The sequence below is a fragment of the Anolis carolinensis genome, chromosome 2 (assembly GCF_035594765.1).
Source record: "Anolis carolinensis isolate JA03-04 chromosome 2, rAnoCar3.1.pri, whole genome shotgun sequence".
NCBI lineage: Eukaryota > Metazoa > Chordata > Lepidosauria > Squamata > Dactyloidae > Anolis > Anolis carolinensis.
This window is the reverse complement of record NC_085842.1, coordinates 276,317,973-276,337,052: the sequence shown is the minus strand read 5'-3', so window position 1 is coordinate 276,337,052 and position 19,080 is coordinate 276,317,973. Positions and strand designations below refer to the sequence as shown.

The 19,080-nt window shown below is 38.2% G+C and overlaps 1 protein-coding gene across 6 annotated transcripts in view; it reads left to right on the top strand.

Moving 5' to 3' along the window:
- cast (calpastatin) overlaps positions 1-19,080 on the top strand; it is an 89,469-nt gene that overhangs the window by 65,656 nt on the left and 4,733 nt on the right. For all 6 annotated transcript variants that reach the window (XM_062972244.1, XM_062972241.1, XM_062972243.1 and 3 more), the window contains 14 exons: positions 2,358-2,405; positions 3,003-3,113; positions 4,259-4,360; positions 4,737-4,838; positions 5,919-6,020; positions 6,985-7,068; positions 8,932-8,979; positions 11,842-11,937; positions 12,644-12,751; positions 13,879-13,980; positions 15,258-15,350; positions 16,097-16,150; positions 16,971-17,063; positions 19,005-19,079. In XM_062972244.1, the coding sequence (XP_062828314.1) occupies positions 2,358-2,405; positions 3,003-3,113; positions 4,259-4,360; positions 4,737-4,838; positions 5,919-6,020; positions 6,985-7,068; positions 8,932-8,979; positions 11,842-11,937; positions 12,644-12,751; positions 13,879-13,980; positions 15,258-15,350; positions 16,097-16,150; positions 16,971-17,063; positions 19,005-19,079 (1,218 nt within the window). The remainder of the gene's footprint in view (positions 1-2,357; positions 2,406-3,002; positions 3,114-4,258; positions 4,361-4,736; positions 4,839-5,918; positions 6,021-6,984; positions 7,069-8,931; positions 8,980-11,841; positions 11,938-12,643; positions 12,752-13,878; positions 13,981-15,257; positions 15,351-16,096; positions 16,151-16,970; positions 17,064-19,004; position 19,080) is intronic.

Below are 19,080 nucleotides of genomic sequence, written 5' to 3'. Positions count from 1 at the left end.
AGACTTAAAGTCAGGGCAAAACCTTTTACCTTAGGAGGGGGGGCTCCAGGCAAGCCAAAAATAGGAAATAGCTTATTTAATGCTTGTGCTTGCAGTCGTCTGAAGATTTAGATGCAGAACCTTCTGTGCAGCATGAGATGAAAGAGTATTGCATTACAGTTTGTTTTCCTTGTATAATCAGTGATGATAGGCAAGGGAACACGGACAGGAATCCCCTTCATGCAGCTGTCTTCTTATTTCTAAGAAAGCTCACTGATGTCTTTTAGAACTTACCTTGACACAACAGTTCTATTATGTGTTCATTATATTTTATTACCCCTTTCACCTAAAAAAAGAAAAGAAAAGTGGGTAGAATGTAGCTAACAAACAACTCCAAAATATGAATTTAATGATAAAACCAAGACCATTGTTACAATTTATTTCTTTTTATTTACTTATTCCTACCTTGTTTCCATTATGGGAGTCAAAATGGCACATCACAAAGATGGAAACAAAATGCATACACAAAATATTATGATATAGTTTTTAAAAACAATTAAATTACAATAATACATAAAAGCCAGTATATTAAAGGGGGTTGAACATTGGACTATGACTCTATAGAGGCAATTGTTTGAATCTTCACTCAGCCACGAGAACCCAGTTGGTGACCTTGAACAAGTCAAACTCCCACAGTTTCAGACAAAGGGAAATGCAAGCTCGATCTGATCAAATTTTGCCAAGAAAAACCCATAGTAGAGTTGCTATAACTTGGAAATTTATTATTTATTTATCATGTCAGAAGCTAATTGAGGATTCAGTTCTAATGTATTTAAAAACACAAAGTTAAAACTTGGCATTATACTAGATTTCCTTTGACCAGAAGCTGGTCACTTGGAATGCCTATTTTGTCACTGTGAGAAGGTCCTCCATTGTGTATGTGTCAGGGCTCAGGCTGCATTGTAGTAAGGGGTCTGTGGTTTGCTCTTCTCCACACTTGCATGTTGTGGACTCCACTTTGTCGCCCCATTTCCTAAGATTGGTTCTGCATCTTTTGGTGCCAGAGTGCAGTCTGTTCACCGCCTTCCAAGTCGCCCAGTCTTCTGTGTACTTGGAAATGACTTCAAGGCATACCATAACAACCAAAAGAAGATATCAAAACAGTTCAAAAGGTCCAGGTTAAAGATATGTGGCTTGACATCCTTTCTATATGCTGTGAATGTGAAAAATGATTACATCCCAGACTGGGCAGCACATTGTGTGGAACAACAGAGAAGAAAGCTTCTTTGTGTGCCCATCAAGTGAGGCTTCATTGGCAGTGGTATTCTTAGAAGGTCCTCTTAATGTCCAAATAGGTCCATTTTGAGTTCTTATAGACTTATTATAATTTAGCTTTTGTTTAACAAAAAAAGAAGAAACAATATTATTAGAGGTTCATATTTTTATATGTGTAATGGTCAGTGACCCGAAGTGTTCATTACAGAGAGGTGCCTATACATACATAATGTGGCTCTGTAAAATAAAATGCTCTGACATCATTTCACTTATTTCAATGCCTCTGTCTTGTGACATGTAGTGAAACAATGAGGTCAGAAAAATGAAAATTAGGATGGTACCAGGATATTTATTTGTGTCTGCTATGTATTACTGGAGAAATGAAGTCAGCTTGGTGACCTGTGTCTCACCTTAACATGTAATTTGGGATTCTGACAAGACTATAAGCTCTTGATGTGTTTTGAAATGCATGACAGAAAGGTATCTATTTCCTTGTTAGTAAAAAGCATAATGGTGACTGCGTTTTGTAAAAACACATATCCATGAATTGCATCTGGGCATGTATTTTCAAAAGCTGACCAGAAATAATAATAATAATTGTAAGTAGTATGACCTTAATCTTATGATTTGAACTCACATGACACATCATGCAGTAAACAGTTCATTGCTTGCAGAAAGAGGCATCCAGGCCCTTGTTGTGTGAGTCTTCTGGACAGGATGGCCATACACACAATGGCAAACCCTGAATTATTAGGCTAGTGTGGCATTCTACTATGCTTTTCCTCAGTTGAATCTTGGCCTTTTTATTTATTTTTTCTGGCTCAAAATGGAGAGTCTGTTTTTTCCCTCCCCCAAAGTATTGACTAATCCATATCCTCCCTCCCAGCTTGACCAATGATAAAAGATTGTGAAAACTGCAGGCAAAAACATCAGGTAGCAGGCAGTGGTTCTCTACCCCTGTTTTAGCCTTTTTCTTTTAACATTCAACTATGCATGCTTAACTTTCTCTGTAGCATTTGAAAAAGGAATACCAGTATATTCAGTAGAGAAACTGGGGAAAGGCCTTTGTGCTGTACAATTAACAAATTTCTTTTACATTTTAGGACAAAGATGGGAAACCTCTGTTGCCAGAACCTGAAGAAAAACCTAAGGTTGTCAATTATATCTCCTTGATTTACTTTTCATTAGTTGCATGGCAAACAAAATGGTCAAATTGAACTATTATTTTCTATGACTATAGCTTTTACTGCAGGCCAAAGTCTTAACATTCAGAAGTAAATGTTCTGCTTTTATAATAATTTTTTTGTTCTGTCATTGTAATTAGTTCAGCCACTTAAAAGTATTTCATCCAGTCATCTTTATTTTAATGTTTCAAAGTTTTTCTTGATATATGATACACTTTTAGTTTAATTGATGCAGTAGTTCTAACATAAATGAATCAAATCAAGAGGATGGTTCTTGCAAGCATGGAAACATATTAATATGCACGGTAATGTGCCCACACTTGTACTGTTTGCTTCTCTTGTGCCAAATAACTTGCCCAGACCATATATTGATTTTCTAAACAGATAGGGGTTACAACTCAAGCTACTTTCCCCACAAAGTGATAGAGGAGTTGTACAACTATTTTCTTTATTTCCACATTTCCTTTAGTGCTTCTAGTTATTATTTCAGGAATAACAATTTTGTAGACCTCTTTTTAAAATTCACCCAGTTATCCTGCATCACACTATTCTTTTTTCTTACAGCCTATTAGTGAATCTGACCTAATTGATGAGTTTTCAAAAGATTTTGATAGTCCTCCTCCTCCTCCTCCTGCAGAAGTGTTGAAACCATCTAAACCTGCAGATGCATCTGTGGTAAGTTCCTTTTAAAAAAATAGAGCCCTATCTTTGTCAGAGTATTGTAGCACAGCAGTAGTAGTATGAAAAGCAATGGAGCGCAGAATGAAGCGACACTTCGAGACATCAGTAAAAGCAATATACAAAGCTTTACTGAATGAAGCAGCAAACAGCACAAACAGACTCTTGCAGACGACAACCAAACACAGGACTGATCTGTTCTCCAACAGATCTCAAACTCGACTAGAACTCAAGTCACACTGAATAGATATGCACATACTCTTGTGTCTGGATCCTCCCTAGTTCCAGCCACACACCAAGGTCATCATAGCTCATTAGTGATTAACTCTTTACACACTATTACACACTCTGGATGACTGCAATACAAGCATGGTACAAATTACATTTAAACACTCTCATTACACAAATCTCACATTGACAATCTTAAGATCTATTGTGTAAGAATCCAATGGCTAAAGATAAGGGAACCTAGATTGAAGCACTGAATTGCTGTTTTGCCTCTTTTTGTCACCAGGGGTTTGTGTTCTTTACTGAGGACGAGGTATAGATGTGCAGAATGGGCAGCTATTAGAGGCTGGAGGTTATATTATCTTCCAAGGACATGTTAGAGCAGTAGTTTTCAACCTGGGGTCCTTAGATGTTTTTGGCCTACAACTCCCAGAAATCACAGCCAGTTTACCAGCTGATAGGATTTCTGGGATTTGAAGGCCAAAAACATCTGGGGACCACAAGTTGAGAACCACTGTGTTAGAGGGTTCCCACCATATCCTCCACAAAGCTATCAAATGTTTGGCTCCCAAATAGCTTCTATTTGCCACTTCTAGAGTCCACCTGAACCATTTTAGTCCCAGGAGTCCCAGGAGAGGCCTTTTTTATGACAGAGAGTGATGAGGAGCTCACTTCCTAGGGGACTAAAACTCAATATTCTAAGAGACAGATAATGTGAAATGTTCCACATGCCCCTAGAGCTATTTGGGAACTTTAAAAATCTTTTTGAGCTGTTCAAACTGATGGAAATACCTTAATAATCAAAATCCATTTGATGTTTTTTTCAGAAGGACATTCTTTTGGGACCTTTTTTAATGTGCTCCAACGAAAGAAGCATCCCAATAAACAAAATTAATTGGTTATTTTCCCTACAGAAACCCGGAGTTCCTGAGCCCCCAAAAGTTCCCAAAGGAGAAGCAGCTGCCTCACCCGCAGTTCCCACTGCACAGCCTTCAGCTCCATCAGGAGTTCCTACAGTGAGTAACCTCTTGGGGCCAAAAACTGATCCTAGATTTGAGGGATAACACCCCCATTTGTGTTCGTTGTAACAAAAATAAATATATATTGCAGAACAATGAATAGTCCCAATTCTATATCATTAGTCAGAAGTGCACAGCTGGGGAATATTACTCTTTCAGATTTCAGCTGCCTAGCCTAACCATGGACTTGTTGGCTGGGTGGATTCTGGGAGTTATAATCTACAACTTTCCCAAAATTCTGCAATACTTCAAACATTATCAAGACAAGACATCTAAGTGTACGCTAAGTTGAACAGTGTGACGTGTATTCACATTCTAGGAATCTGGTCCTGGTTATCTGTTGTCAGATTTAATTACTGTTTTCATATTTCAGAAACCGTCAACAGCTGAGTCCAAAAAGAAATCTACTGAAGAAGTGGTCTCTGTTGCTGCTGCTCCTTCTATGCAATCTTCAGCTCCCTTAGCAGTATGCCCAGTGAGTAACCACTATTAACACCAAAAAGCCAAAGGGTCACTTGTTGAAAAATTTGCATACTTACTTTGAATCACTACAACCTGAACTGCCAATGGCAAATGTTTGGGATTTTGGAGAATCTGAAACTTTTTCTTCCTGAACATTTGAGATAAGTCAATTTCAGGTTTTCTCTGCTGCTGATAATCAGCTATGGATGTGTTGTATCTGCTAGGAGCGTCTCTTGATTAAACTCCATTGAATTTAATGAAAGCTTGTGTATATAGACTCTGTTGATTTTCACTGGGCAAGACTGGGAAAGGTCTACAGCCTGAAATGAGAACTGGTTCATAAATCTGAGCAGCTTGCATTTTTTTTTACTACCATAGCGATTTTAGGTTACAGTAATGTCACATTTATTTTAAAGCTTTGGTATTTAGTTTGCACTAATTGTATTCATCAGCTGTTTTGTTATTGGGAAACACTTATAGTCATTGTGATGTTGGAGGAGTATAATAATAATAATAATAATAATAATAATAATAGTCGCATTGACGAAAAACAACAGGAAAAACTCAGCCGCTATCAGGACCTCAAGATTGAACTTCAAAGACTCTGGCAGAAACCAGTGCAGGTGGTCCCAGTGGTGATGGGCATGCTGGGTGCCATGCCAAAAGATCTCAGCCGGCATTTGGAAACAATAGACATTGACAAAATTACGATCTGCCAACTGCAAAAGGCCACCCTGCTGGGATCTGCGCCCATCATCCGAAAATACATCACACAGTCCTAGACACTTGGGAAGTGTTCGGCTTGTGATTTTGTGATATGAAATCCAGCATATCTATCTTGTTTGCTGTGTCATAATAAAATAATAATAATAATAATAATTGTAATAATACTATATAATAATAATAATACTTTATTTATAACCGACCCTATCTCCCTGATGCTCTTATTAGCATAGTTGCCCTTGATTTTCCCAGTGCTCATGCAAAAATGCAAGAGGTGGCAAACATGTGTGAGCTCTTATACATATGGTAACTTTGTTTGTTACAGGCCATTACTTTGAAATAATAGTTGTCTAAATAACATTATTTATAGAGTGCGCCGGTGCCTGATGACGCCCTAGAAGCCTTATCTGGAAGTTTAGGAAAAAGAGAACCTGAACCAAAAGAGAAAAAGCCTGCTGTGGATAAAGTGAAGGTAAGAAGATCAACAGCTGCCTTCTATCTCCCTTCTCTTGAACCTCAATTACTTTCCATCTGAGACACTAAAATTCCTAAGGATTCTGTGAAAACTAACTTCTGGTATGTGCATAGTCTTGAGATGAAGAGGTTGAGTATCCTTTATCCAATGCGCTTGGGATTGGAAATGTTTTGGATATTTTAGAATTTTGGAATGCCTGTATTTAAATATACTTGTGCATAGTGAGATAACATAGAAATGGGACCCAAGTTTAAATGTTTCATACTCATCAATTTTATTCAATATTTTTAATAATTTTATGTATGTAACAAAGTTTGTGCACATTGTACCATCAGAAAACAAGTATATCACTGTCTCAGCCACCCATGTGGACAATTTTGGATTTTGGATCATTTTGCATTTTGGAAATCTGGATCAGGGGTGTTCAGCCTGCTTTTTCTTCTTCTAAAATATGGACTTTGGAAGTCTCCTATTACAGTGACCAGACTTCAACATAGTCTAAGTCAAATGATTAATGGGACAGGAGGAAGGCTGGGCTATGTGATTCCTCTTATCCAGATCTTGGAAAAGTGCCTTTTCAAGTACAATGATGAGGCTCTTCCAGATATCGCAGCATAGTGTGAGAATGGTAGTTAGAATGTCATTTTTCCAGATGCTACTTGAAAGTGCCATAGGAAACAGGAAACACTGATATAACATCTAGAAACATGTCTGAAAATTGAGTAACCATGGAACATTTCATGCTGATTTCATTGCTTATTTTGTAGCCAGAAAAGTATCTTTTCTAGCAAAATGTAAAATGGCTTTATCTGAATTTTATAACCAGCATATAAATAGTGTAACTGTATAGTACTGATTAGCAGAATGTTTATGCTCTGCAACAAACTTCAGTCATGTCTCATAAAATGTAAAATGGCAACACATGCTTGCATAATATATGAAACATCTCCCATCCCTCCAGGAAAAAAACAAAAAAGAGGAACGAGAGAAGCTTGGAGAAGATGAAGAAACCATCCCTCCTGATTATAGACTTACTGAAACAAAGGTAATTAGTATTTTGTTACATGGCTTTTTGTTGAAAGCTTTTCCCTTTTATGCAGTACCTTGCCAGAGAATTGAGAGTATTGATGTTCTCAAATAAATAGGCATTTCAGTGTATATACTTGTACATTGTATATCAATATAATTGTACTTGTACATCAATATTATTTCATTATTTTTGTGACTGTTCATCAATTATTTAAGCACAAAAAATTAGTGTGAGGTTTTCTGCTATACTTACAAATATCTATTCAATATATATACTAAAATAGGGAGGTGTCTGAGGGAGTTCAGTGGAAGAGAACATACCTTTTATGAAAGAATTCAGTTCTGTCCCTAGCACCTTTCGCTTTGATACAGGTATACATCAGTTCATGAAGTAGATATTATTACAGTTGTTACCTCTTTAACAGAAATTTAGTACCAGGAGCAGAAGTAGCATGGAATGAATGGGGATAACTCCCTAAATCACAAAAAGAAGTTCAATTTAGCATGTTCCAGCAAACCTTTTATCCAAAATTAGCAATATATGTTCAAATTGAAACAACTTGAAATATGCAAAAAGAAACAACCTTCTAGAGATCTCTCAAAAGGGTTTTCTTTTTCAAAATTAATTGAAGAATTACTTTTTTACCAGCTTCTACTTTTCTTAGGATTTTCACTTTTCAGATCTATGCATCTTTAACACATTGGGGGATATTGGTGAGAGAGGCATATCTATTTTCCCCCTTTCCCTTTGTTTTGCTGTTCATGTATACTCTGTAAGGATTGGCAGCTGCTCTTTACCTGCTGTAGGCACATGCATCTGCAGTTGAATCAGTGGTGTCCTGTGTTTTCACAGTTTAGGCTTCATTGCATTGCTTATCACAGACATGCCCTTGTAACTTGGCCCAGAAAATCAAAGATTCTCTAGCACTCGGTCTTTATCTCCAATAGCAATGCTGCTTAAAGCATCCAGCTAGACAGAGGACAAGGAGGAAAGGGGGGCTGAGGGCATAAGCTGCTCTAAAGAGTGAGAGATACATATGTATGGACTTTAGGCCATGAAGTTCTTAAATGGTTTGAAATCCATCTCTTGACTTGCAAGCATCATGATGGAATGCAGTTCAATAACACAGACTGAAGATATTGCTACTCAGCTGCTGTCACTGAAGAGTTGGATGGCTTCATCACTCAAGCTAACACTCTAACTTGATAATATTTATTTATTTGCCACCCTATTTATATCCCACCTTTATCTAACCCGAAGGGGACTCAAGGCGGCTTACATATGGCAATTTTTCAATGCCTTAAACACATAGAAAACATTAAGCTTAAAATAAATTGAATTAAATTAATATTAAACATTTAAACATTATATTCAGTATTGAAATCACACTATCCAAAAATCATAGTCTAAGGCCATTCCATCATCATTGCAGATATTCCAAGTCCATCATTGCACTTCACTATTCTCCAAAAGCCTGATCCCAGAGCCAGGTTTCTAATTTCCTTCTGAAGGCTGGGAGGGAGGGGGCTGATCTAGTGTTGCTAAGGAGGGAGTTCCACAGCTGAGAAGGCCCTGTTCCCGCCAGTCACACATGCATGAATCGTTGTAGCAATATACCATCTGAGTAGTAAGAGATGGATTCCATTGACACCATGAAATTGCTTATAAGTACTTCTGGCAACTACAAACAATATCTCATGTATCAGTTGTTCCACATTCTCGAACATATTAAAGCTTTGTATGTGTTCAGATGGGGTAGTGTGTATTGTGTCAATTCCTCACAATGTTATTTTATTTATATCAACTTTAACCCCTGACAAAGTACATGTACTGTATTGCAGAACGATTGTTATCGTTTAACTAGTGCCTTCCTTGCAGGATAAAGATGGGAAGCCTCTTTTACCAACACCTGAAGAAAAGCCTAAGGTGTGTATATAAATATTTCAGTAGGTTTTCGTGAATGGTTCTACTGCTTGTGTTGCTCAAATAACATTCTAACGTTTGTTTGTTTGATTGATTGATTGATTTCTATCCCAAACATGACACAAGTCTATTATTCAGCAGGATTGAATAAAAATAGAATTAAAACTCCAAATTGTTCAGGTTCTATAATGATACAATTAAATGAAAACACAGGCTAAAATACATCAATGAGGTGGAGGTGGGAACCAACGTGATGAAAAATCTCTTTCTCAGAAGTCAGCCAGATGCCAAAAAATTGTCTTTGCCCTCAAGTAAAAGGACAAATAGAGATAGGACAAAAATCAAGGAAGGAAACCAGCATCACTTCTGAGATGCAGGGCCTCAGAGCAGCGACCGAGAAAGGTATCCCCATCAGAAGTGTCTCTGAAGGTGGCAGGACTAAAAAAATACCATGTCTTGAAAATCACAAATTGAAGGGTGGTTCATGTGGGAAGATACCATGAACACAAATAATTGAATAACAATTTTTCCTCATAAGGAAAAATTAATTGGCATATCAAAATCCCTAATTCCATTTATTTATTTATTTCGTGTCAAAAGCATTGTACATTTCAAATAATGGAAATTAAAAAAAAAAAGAAATCACAAGCAACTAAATAGTTTTGGACCAAAAGCGGGCAACAGCAACCGCATTGTCTGTAGCTTTAAACAACTCCTCCTCCTTACATGAGGCAGGGCATTGTGGGCAACCATACATATGCTGAGTTGTTTGTTCAGCTCCACAGTCACACAAGGTGGAGGATTCCTCCAGGTAGTGCCACCTTGCCAAGTTGTCTTTTGATCTGCCCACTCCGCTTCTGAGTCTGTTCAGGGACTTCCAAGTTGCCCATTCTTGGTTTGCCCCTGGAGGAAGACCCTCTTGGGGGCCCATCCAGTTAGAATTGCCAGGTTTAGCTGCCCAGAGAGACACCCTTGCTGCTGCTGGAGGAACATCAAGAGGAGTGGTGGTTCTCATGAAGCCCTTCCTTGATTTGAGTCTGGTGGGAGGAGGGTGATAGTCATGCAGTGGGTGGCTTTCACAATGTTCGACCTTTTTTCTCTCACCATTAGCAGCAACTTCCCGTCGCACGTCAGGAGGGGCAATGCCAGCTAACTTGTAGAGTTTATCAACAAGTGTAGGTTTAAGGCATCCCGTGATGATTCTGCATGTTTCATTCAGTGCTATGTCCAACTGCTTTGCATGGGCAGACTTTTGTCAGACAGGACAGGCATACTCTGCAGTTGAGAAAGACAAGGCCAGGGCTGATGTTCTTATTACTTGTGGGTCTGCTCCCCATGCGCTGCCAGTCAGTTTCCGCAGGATGTTATTGCGTGCAGCTACTTTGTGCTTGGTGTTCATGCAGTGTTTCCTATATGTTAGTGTTCGATCTAAGGTGACACCAAGGTATTTAGGATGGAAACAGTGTTCAAGCTCTTGGCCTTCCCAAGTAACTTTCAGTTTCCTGTTGGCTTCGCGGTTACGTAGGTGGAAAGCACACACTTGTGTCTTGGAAGGGTTCGGTTTCAGGTGGTTCTCTTTGTAGTAGCTGGAGAGATCTTTCAAGGCATTGGTGAGTTGCTTTTCAACTGTTTCAAAATCTTTTGCTTGTGTTGTAAGGCCAAGGTCATCAGCATATATAAAGCTCTTTGTGAGTGGAGGTTGTGGCTGATCGTTCGTGAAGATATTAAATAAGGTCGGTGCAAGAATGCTGCCTTGGGGTAAACCATTCTTTTGCCTCCTCCATCTGCTTTTCTGGCCCTGAAACTCCACATAGAAGCTGCGGTTTTCTAAGAGGGTCTGGACAGTTTTTGTAAAGTCAAACTCCCGGGTGATATGGTAGACTTTATGCAGCATTTTTCTATGTTGCACCGTGTCATAGGCTGCCATAAGGTCCACAAAGACTGTTCCCGTAATGCAGCCTTTCTCATAGCCTTCCTCGATATGTTCAGTCAGATGAAGAATTTGACCTGTACAGTTTTTCCCTGGTCTGAAACCTGCTTGTTGTGCAATAAGCTTGGGTTCGATAACAGGTCCTAGTCGATTTAATAGCATCCTCTCATAGACTTTATATAGATGACATAAGAGGGAGATTGGTCGATAGTTCCTGGCATTGGAGGCATCTTTACCAGGTTTTAAGATGGCAATTATCTTAGTTTTCCTCCATGCTCTGGGAATCTGTTTCTGTGCCAGGCATTGATTGTAGAATTTCAAAAGCCAGTTTTCAGCTTTGGGGCCCAAGTGTTTGATTTGCTCCATCATCAGGTCATCTAGGCCAGGTGCTTTACCAGTCTTACATCGCTTGATGGCTTCTCTGAGTTCTTTCAGGTTTAGAGGAGAAGACAACTGGTGGGTTTCAAGTTCTGGCACCCTGTTGATTTTCATCTTTATTCTGCTGCAGTTGGTTTTCCCATTCTGAATTAGCTGGTGAGCTATCTGATCTGGTGTCACGTTCGCGTGTCCAGGGTTGACCAGAGGGTCACTATCCAGGCATCTCAGCAATTGCCAGGCTTTTCGGCTACTCTTGGACATGTCCAGGTTCTCAAGCAGCTCTATCCAACGGTCTTTCTTAGCATTAGCTAAGGCTGTAGATAGTTTTTGGCCTGCTGCTATAGTCCCATCACTATATGGGTTCTCTTGAAATAATCTGAGATATTCTTGCAGCTGATTTAGTGATTCTTCGTTTAGGCCTGGTAGGTAGCTTGTGCGACAGCCTCCAAAGTTAAGATAATAGAAAAGTTAACATTCCAAAGTTAAGATAATAGAATATTGGTCTGAATATTGAGTAGTTGTAAAGAAATAAAAAATAATCTCATTTTGATTTTTAGCCTCTGAGTGAAAGTGAACTTCTTGATGCTTTGTCAGAAGGGTTTTCTTCTTCACCTTCACCAACATCCAAAGCTGTCCCAGCTGCTTCACCTCAAGTAAGTCGACACACTTGTGTGTGCAATTATGAGAAATGGAAATCAATGTGTAAGCTTTGGAAAAGTGACAAACTTGATGTCATGTTCTGCTTTATTTGTCTACACACAATCCTATATCAGAGTTTTCCAAATGGTGTGTCTTGACACATTAGTGTGTCGGCTTAAGTGTGTAGATGTGGTACGTGAACATAATGAGAAACTACTGATTCAGTTTAAAATAAGCAATAAACCATGCATTATAAAAATAGAAATGAAAGGTTTTCATGAGATATGTTGCATTGCTATATATTTCATTACAGTTTACATGTGTATCTCTTATAAAGGATTGGTTTAACCTGCGGTTTGCTAGTAAAGCTGAATTACTGTGTTGAAAAATGATTCATGTCTCAAAAGTGTGTCACCAATGTGAAATGTTTGGAATGTTCTAATCTATATAATCACTGTAACCTTTTTCTTTTCTGGAAAAGAATTAAAGCAAAATATTTATCCCAGTCATAATAGTTTTGGGCATATAACTTGGGGACATTTATAGTTTGTTATGGTTCTCTGTGGTGTCCATAGTGTTGGTGACATAAATTTATTCTGTATTTACAATCGTCCATCTTAATCGTGTTTTTCCTACATAATGTACCATATATGTTATAACCTTTTCTCATAGGTTCTGTCCTTTGTCTGACATGTTTGTCAACCTCTTGCCTTTTTGTAGAAATCCAAAGGGCCCAGCAAGCCTGCTGCTGCCTCCACTGAAGAAGTGGTCTCTTCCGCCTCAGCTCCTGCTGTACATTTGTCGGCTCCATCACCAGCAGCTACCCCAGTAAGAAGAAGAATATTTTCTAATTATTTCAAATGTGATTAGATCTGTGACTTCAGTATGCTTTAAAACATTTGTTTCTTTAGAGAAGTGGTGACCAACCTTTGGTCCTCCAGATGTTTTGGATTTCAGCTCTCCAAATTCCTGACCATTGGACAAGCTGGCCAAGGGCTTCTGGAAGTTGGGAGTTTGAAACATCTGGAAGACCAAAGGTTGGACACTGTTGCTTTAGAATTTTTATACCCTATCCTTAGGTTGCTTATTGTTCAGCCTTTATTGATTAAAATTGTTGAAAGATTTCTTCAGAACAACCTGTTGTACTTATAGCATGGCCCCAGTATCTGCAAGGAATCAATTTCTGGGCTTCACATGAACACCCAAATCTGTGGACAACTGCAAATCCTATTGAAATGAAAGGCTTCTGGAGAATACTATAGAATTGTCCTGGAGGACCTTGAAAATTCCTTGAGAGGCCATATATTGTCAGAGGTAGATAAATGAAAGTGCAGGTATAGGTCCTGTAAACATAGGGGTCCTACTGTACATAATTTGGGCACATTTATTTTCTGTTTGACATTGTTTTTCAACTAAGGGTTGATGGCCTGGTAGGGTGCTGATGATCTTAACAGACTTTCATACTTTTGAACCAGAATTTTTCACCAGTCTGACTTGATTTATATCTCTCTGTACAAACGGGGATATGGCTTTAAGTATGCTGGAAATACAAGTCTTCTGCTTTCAGTGGAGGAAGAATTAAGAGTACTCTTTTTCCCTCTCTATCCCAGGTGATCTTTTCATGGTTATTGTGATTGCACTGCACTTAACTTTGTAGATATAATAGGTTATGTTTCATTTAATTTTAGGTGTCATGTTATGTGTTTTTGTTTGGGTTATTTTGTGTTATTATGTTGTATTTGTGTATTGAGGCATTTAATGTTTGCCTTTTTGTTTTTTGGAATTCACCCTGAGTCCCCTTGGGGAGAAAGGGCAAATATAAATGAAGTGTTGTTGTTGTTGTTGTTGTTGTTGTTGTTGTTGTTGTTGTTGTAACATGGCTGCTCGCCTTCTAACATTTTTACTGGAGGTAGCATGGAGCCTGTTTTGTTCTTACTTTTTCTCAAATCTGTTAGAATCGGAAAGAACTTGATGATGCTGCAGATCATCTTGCAGATTCACTGGGACAGAGAGAACCTGATCCAAATGAAAATAAACCGGTTGTGGATAAAATAAAGGTGAGGAGAGCAGTTGTACCACTGCCTTGCTTGGGTCACGGTGAGTACTGCATCCATATCCTAAAACCACAGTCAGGGAACAGTATTAGTCTCTGTGTTGGAAAGGTCCTGCCTTCTGAGGGTAAAATTGGAGTCTCTTTTCCACAAGATCATCAGCCCAAGAAAGGCATCTTTAAAGTAAAAAGAATTATTATCAAGCAAATTTGGGTTATTGCACACAGTATTAACTTATTTTTAAATGTATGTATATGTATATGTATGTATGTATATGTGTGTGTGTGTGTGTGTGTGTGTGTGTGTGTGTATTTCATAAAGACACCAAGTGCAGCTTGTACACAAGTGAGCAGGAAGAAAACCGAATTTGTGATCAAACAACAAAATCTTTTTTACGCCTTTCAATAATATTGTGAGCCGTTGTCTTCCTAATTTATGTTGACAATGATCTATGGCTGTTGAATATCTTCTGTCTCATATGAGGACAGAACCCCTGAATAGACAATTGTGAAAGACTGCTGGATTGCCTTTCTATATTTAAAATATGTTTGAATTCCAGCCAAGATACACCAGCGTACAAAGATTTGCATTTCTTGCAGTGCAATCCAAAGTGCTATGTCAGTGATAGTAATCTTTGAGAAGGCGATTGAACCAAATAATGATTAAAAGCAGAATCAAAAGTTCACAGAAGAAAGTGTGTTCTACTGAAATATTCCATTACAAAGTATTGTTTGTAAGCAGCTCATCTTCAGAATTCCTACAGCACAAAATGTTCATTTGGGTATAGTTTAAAAAAAAAAGCTCTAAAAATGAAACTGTTTTTAGGAATATTTTGAATATATGGGCAGCCTCCCATGTTAGTTTGGGTTAGGGGGACAGGACCCCCATAAACCTGAAAAACTATAAATAAAGGTATTGCTATATTTTTATCAGAGAGAACACCTTACTAGGTCCACTAGCACAGCTCTACGGTCATCTACTGCTAGAAGCTGAACAAAGAATCACCTAGATTCCTGGAAAGGTATTCCCTAGAAGTTTCTAGATCCTCCTACATGACTGAAGGAAGTCAAAACTGCAAATATGAAGGAATGACTATATATGATAAATGCATCGATTTGTGAGTTTTCTTCTATTTTTGTTTGTTTTAACCTTTAAAGCCTCTCTTGGCATTTTGACTCTTTTGGGAAATGCCCAAATTGGCCATCACCATCCATAAATACCTGTTTGTGCATGTTCTCCAGAAGAATTAAAATCACAGTTTTATGTTGTTGTTGCTCTTACAGGAAAAAGCTAAATCTGAGCATAGAGATAAGCTTGGAGAGAGAGATGATACCATCCCACCTGAGTACCGGCACCTTCTAGACTCTGATGAAAAGGTAACCAGATGCTTTGGGGACTCATTACTTACCAAATAATTGCCGAGGGCCTCATTTTTCCATGGACTACCACAATGTTTTCAAATGATGCCTTCCGTGCTCTATAGAAACCATGGTATCTTAACTTGGATCACGAAAGTTTCTTGCTTCATTTTCTCTCATATGAACAGGAGTGTTGCATGAATTAAGTTTTGGCTTTGAGTTTTTCAACTGCAAGTAAGATCCACGAACATTGTAAAACACTGAGCATTCAACTGGTAGAATGCCCAACTGTTATAAATGGAATTAGAATTTAGAAATAGCTTTATAACCTAGTGTTTGGTGAGTTTTTGGTAATTGTAGGTTAAGTTGGGAGCCCCGGTGGCGAAGTGTGTTAAAGCACTGAGCTGCTGAGCTTGCAGACCCAAAGGTCCCAGGTTCAAACCTCGGGAGCAGCGTGAGCAGCCACTGTTAGCTCCAGCTTCTGCCAACCTAGCAGTTCAAAAACATGCCAATGTGAGTAGATCAATAGGTACTGCTCTGGTGGGAAGGTAATGGCGCTCCATGCAGTTATGCCGGCCACATGACCTTGGAGGTGTCTACGGACAACGCCGGCTCTTTGGCTTAGAAATGGAGATGAGCACCAACCCCAAAGTCAGACATGACTGGACTTAACGTCAGGGGAAACCTTCACCTTACCTTAGGTTAAGTTGTAAGCAAGAATATTGATAGCTTTACTAAATAATGCTTCTTTGTTGTTCTTAAAGGGTAAACCAATAAAGCCATCAGGCAAAGTTGGTGAAAAAACCAAAGATAAAAAGGTAAGAGGGAATTACTATAAACTGTATGTTGTCTGGGCTGGATTAAGCTATGCTCATATTTGTGGGCCATCTGTTGGGTGTGCTTTGAATGAAATTTTCCTCCTTCTTGGCAGGGGTTTGGACTAGATGATCCACGAGGTCTCTTCCAACTCTGAGATTCTATGATTCTACTTAGCATAATGTAAAACCTGAATTTAATAAATGTTTTATGTGTTTCCCTAATTTTGAGCTCCTTCATAATCTGAGCCCTTATGTAATAGTTTATGCATAAAGGCAATATATGGGGACATCCCTGCTTGACTGTAGGAACACATCTGATCCATATGTTGCATGTATGTATTAAAAGAATTTTTACTCTTTAGCTAAAATGCTCCCAGAAAAGCTTACATAAGAGCAGTAAACAGACAAGAAAAGTATTGCCTGCAACCTAACCATCTAAAATGTGTGACACACAAATGGGGAAGGGGTGAAGACTGAGAAAGGAGGAAATGAAGAAAACACATAGATCTGTTCTTAAAGTTTCAAAAAATCATATTCTGGCAGGTTTGAGTGAAAACCCAATGGGGCTTGGTCATATGATAGTATTGTTGGACTAAATCAAGTGTTAGTCCCCAAGTAGGATAAACCCATCAAAACCCAAATGGATTTTCTTAGTCACCACTTACATTCCATTACTTTCAATTAATCTTCTATAATTAAGAATACAATTAAATTTAATCCACTGGTTTTAACTTGGAAATGGGAGGCTTTTTCTTCACAGAATATTTTGCAAATGTTGTAAAATCTTAGATAATATTTTAAAGCATTCTTTTTATTGCAGAAGCCACCTGATGATTCAGCAGCAATTGATGCCCTTTCAGGGGATTTTGATAATTCTGGGAAACCACCGGTTTCACAACAGCCTTCACCAAAGGTGGGGACTCTTTCTTAGAACGGGAACAATCGTTCTTCAGTTAAAAGTTGTGGGTTTTGTGATGCTCTTAGAATTTACACGGCAAGTGTACCTAAAGACGCGGATTGCAAAACAATCCGCATCTGCTCCTAGAGTTCCAATATAATGAAATCAGGCAACTTTCATGCGAGGTATATTTTATTTATGGTTTATCAGCAAACAAAACATTGATTGTGTTATCCTGAAAATGTAGTGCCTGTTAGGCTGAGTGAATATTTTATTTTAAAAATACATAAATCACATAGTGGGAAAGATGACAGGGTTCCCTCAGCAGATCTCAGTGTTTAGGAGGTCTAGAGCTATCTCTTGGTTTGAAGATCTCAGGTTGTTTATGGAGAACATTGTCATCAGTACCTTAATCCGTATTCACCAAGTTTACATAGATTGGGCACCTAAAATATGGAAATTGTATTTCTGCATTAGAAAAGTGTGCACAAAGAAAGATGTGAAGTACAACCTAGGTATACTGAACAGACGGCTGAATCATTAGCATTATTAAACTTTTTATAGAATTTTTATAGAATGGCTTATAAAGAAAACATGATCTGCAAATTTAATGTTCCCTGTCTTGATGAGTGAAACAATCCCGTTTCTCCTGTCTGTGTAAATTGTTCAATCTAGAGCTCCATCTGCCTCTTATAGGCTGTATTTTTTTACTGTTTTGTCATTACATAATTTTACCTGCAGCTTCTTTCATTTTAGGCAGTTTTGATGTTAGGCTGCTTTTGCAGAAAACTTTAGAAAATTAACACAATTGCATCTCAAACCAGTATTTTCTTTCTAGCTAGAAACAAACTCAGGACACTTTTAGCAGTTTCTCCTACTGGTAGCCTTAGGCTAGTGGTGAACTGCAAAAAAGTATTCTTGCTTTTATAAATTCAATGTAGTTGGCAATGCAAACCATACCGTTGCTCTAGAAAAGGGGGGATTTGTGTAGAAAACAAACAAAAAGTTGCCCCATGTCACGTTTCCCATTAGTTAGATTTTCTAACTAATGGGCAGTTATGTAACAGTGGGAGAATATACAACAAATGTGCCTTTACTGCATCAATGCAACTATTGTTTACTTTTATTTCTTAGTTGTAAATCTGAATTTTATTAGACCTCCTTAATTTCTTCAGTGCGAATTGTGTTCAGTTATGGCAAAGAAGCTCGTCTCCTCATGTGACAAGAACAGTTCTTTGATCTTAACTGCTCTTGGCATACAACTCATGCATGTATTCCTAACAGTCAGCTCTGTTACATTTTAAAAAACCTGTCACAATAAAGCTGTCTGAAGCATGGACTTGTTTCTGGAACAGTCTCTTTGATCACTTGAATGCTAAGATGTCTGCTGTTTAAAGCAGTGTTTGTACTTGTCTCTCCAACACACTATAAAATGGGCTCAGTGGGTGTTTGTCTCTCTGTCCATCACTGAAATAAATGGAACTTGCCAAAGAACATAGATAAACATAAAATACCCCCATTTACAAATTTAAATTTTGGGTTTGTAGTAAATGAGGTATCGATACTCAGCATGAATAGCCATTCTTGGATGTGCAGAGGAGCAACCCACAGTCCTTTTGAGTTATATCACCTTGTGCTAGTTCCACTGGCAAGAGCCACAAGACGTTTTTGTTCTGTTGAATTCATTGATTCCATCTCTGCTCCCCTCTCGTTAATTTCTTGAATTCTGCTTCAGAACCTATGTGAGATGATATAACTTAAGGAACTGTGCGTGCTCCTCAGCACTATCCAGACAATGATGTTATGACAACAGGATAAGCATTAGTAATGCCCAAAGTTTTCACGTTTTGTGTGGATATCAGCTAAGTACCTGTTTTCTGGAAATAAATGTTTCCCACAGCCTTAGAAACAGTTTTATTTTAATCTAAACATTTACATACAGTCCTTTGGTTGTAGGATGAAAAAACAAAAGATGCCCCCACATCTAAATCAGCTAGGAAGGATGAAAAGAAATCAAAATCTGCTAAAAAGG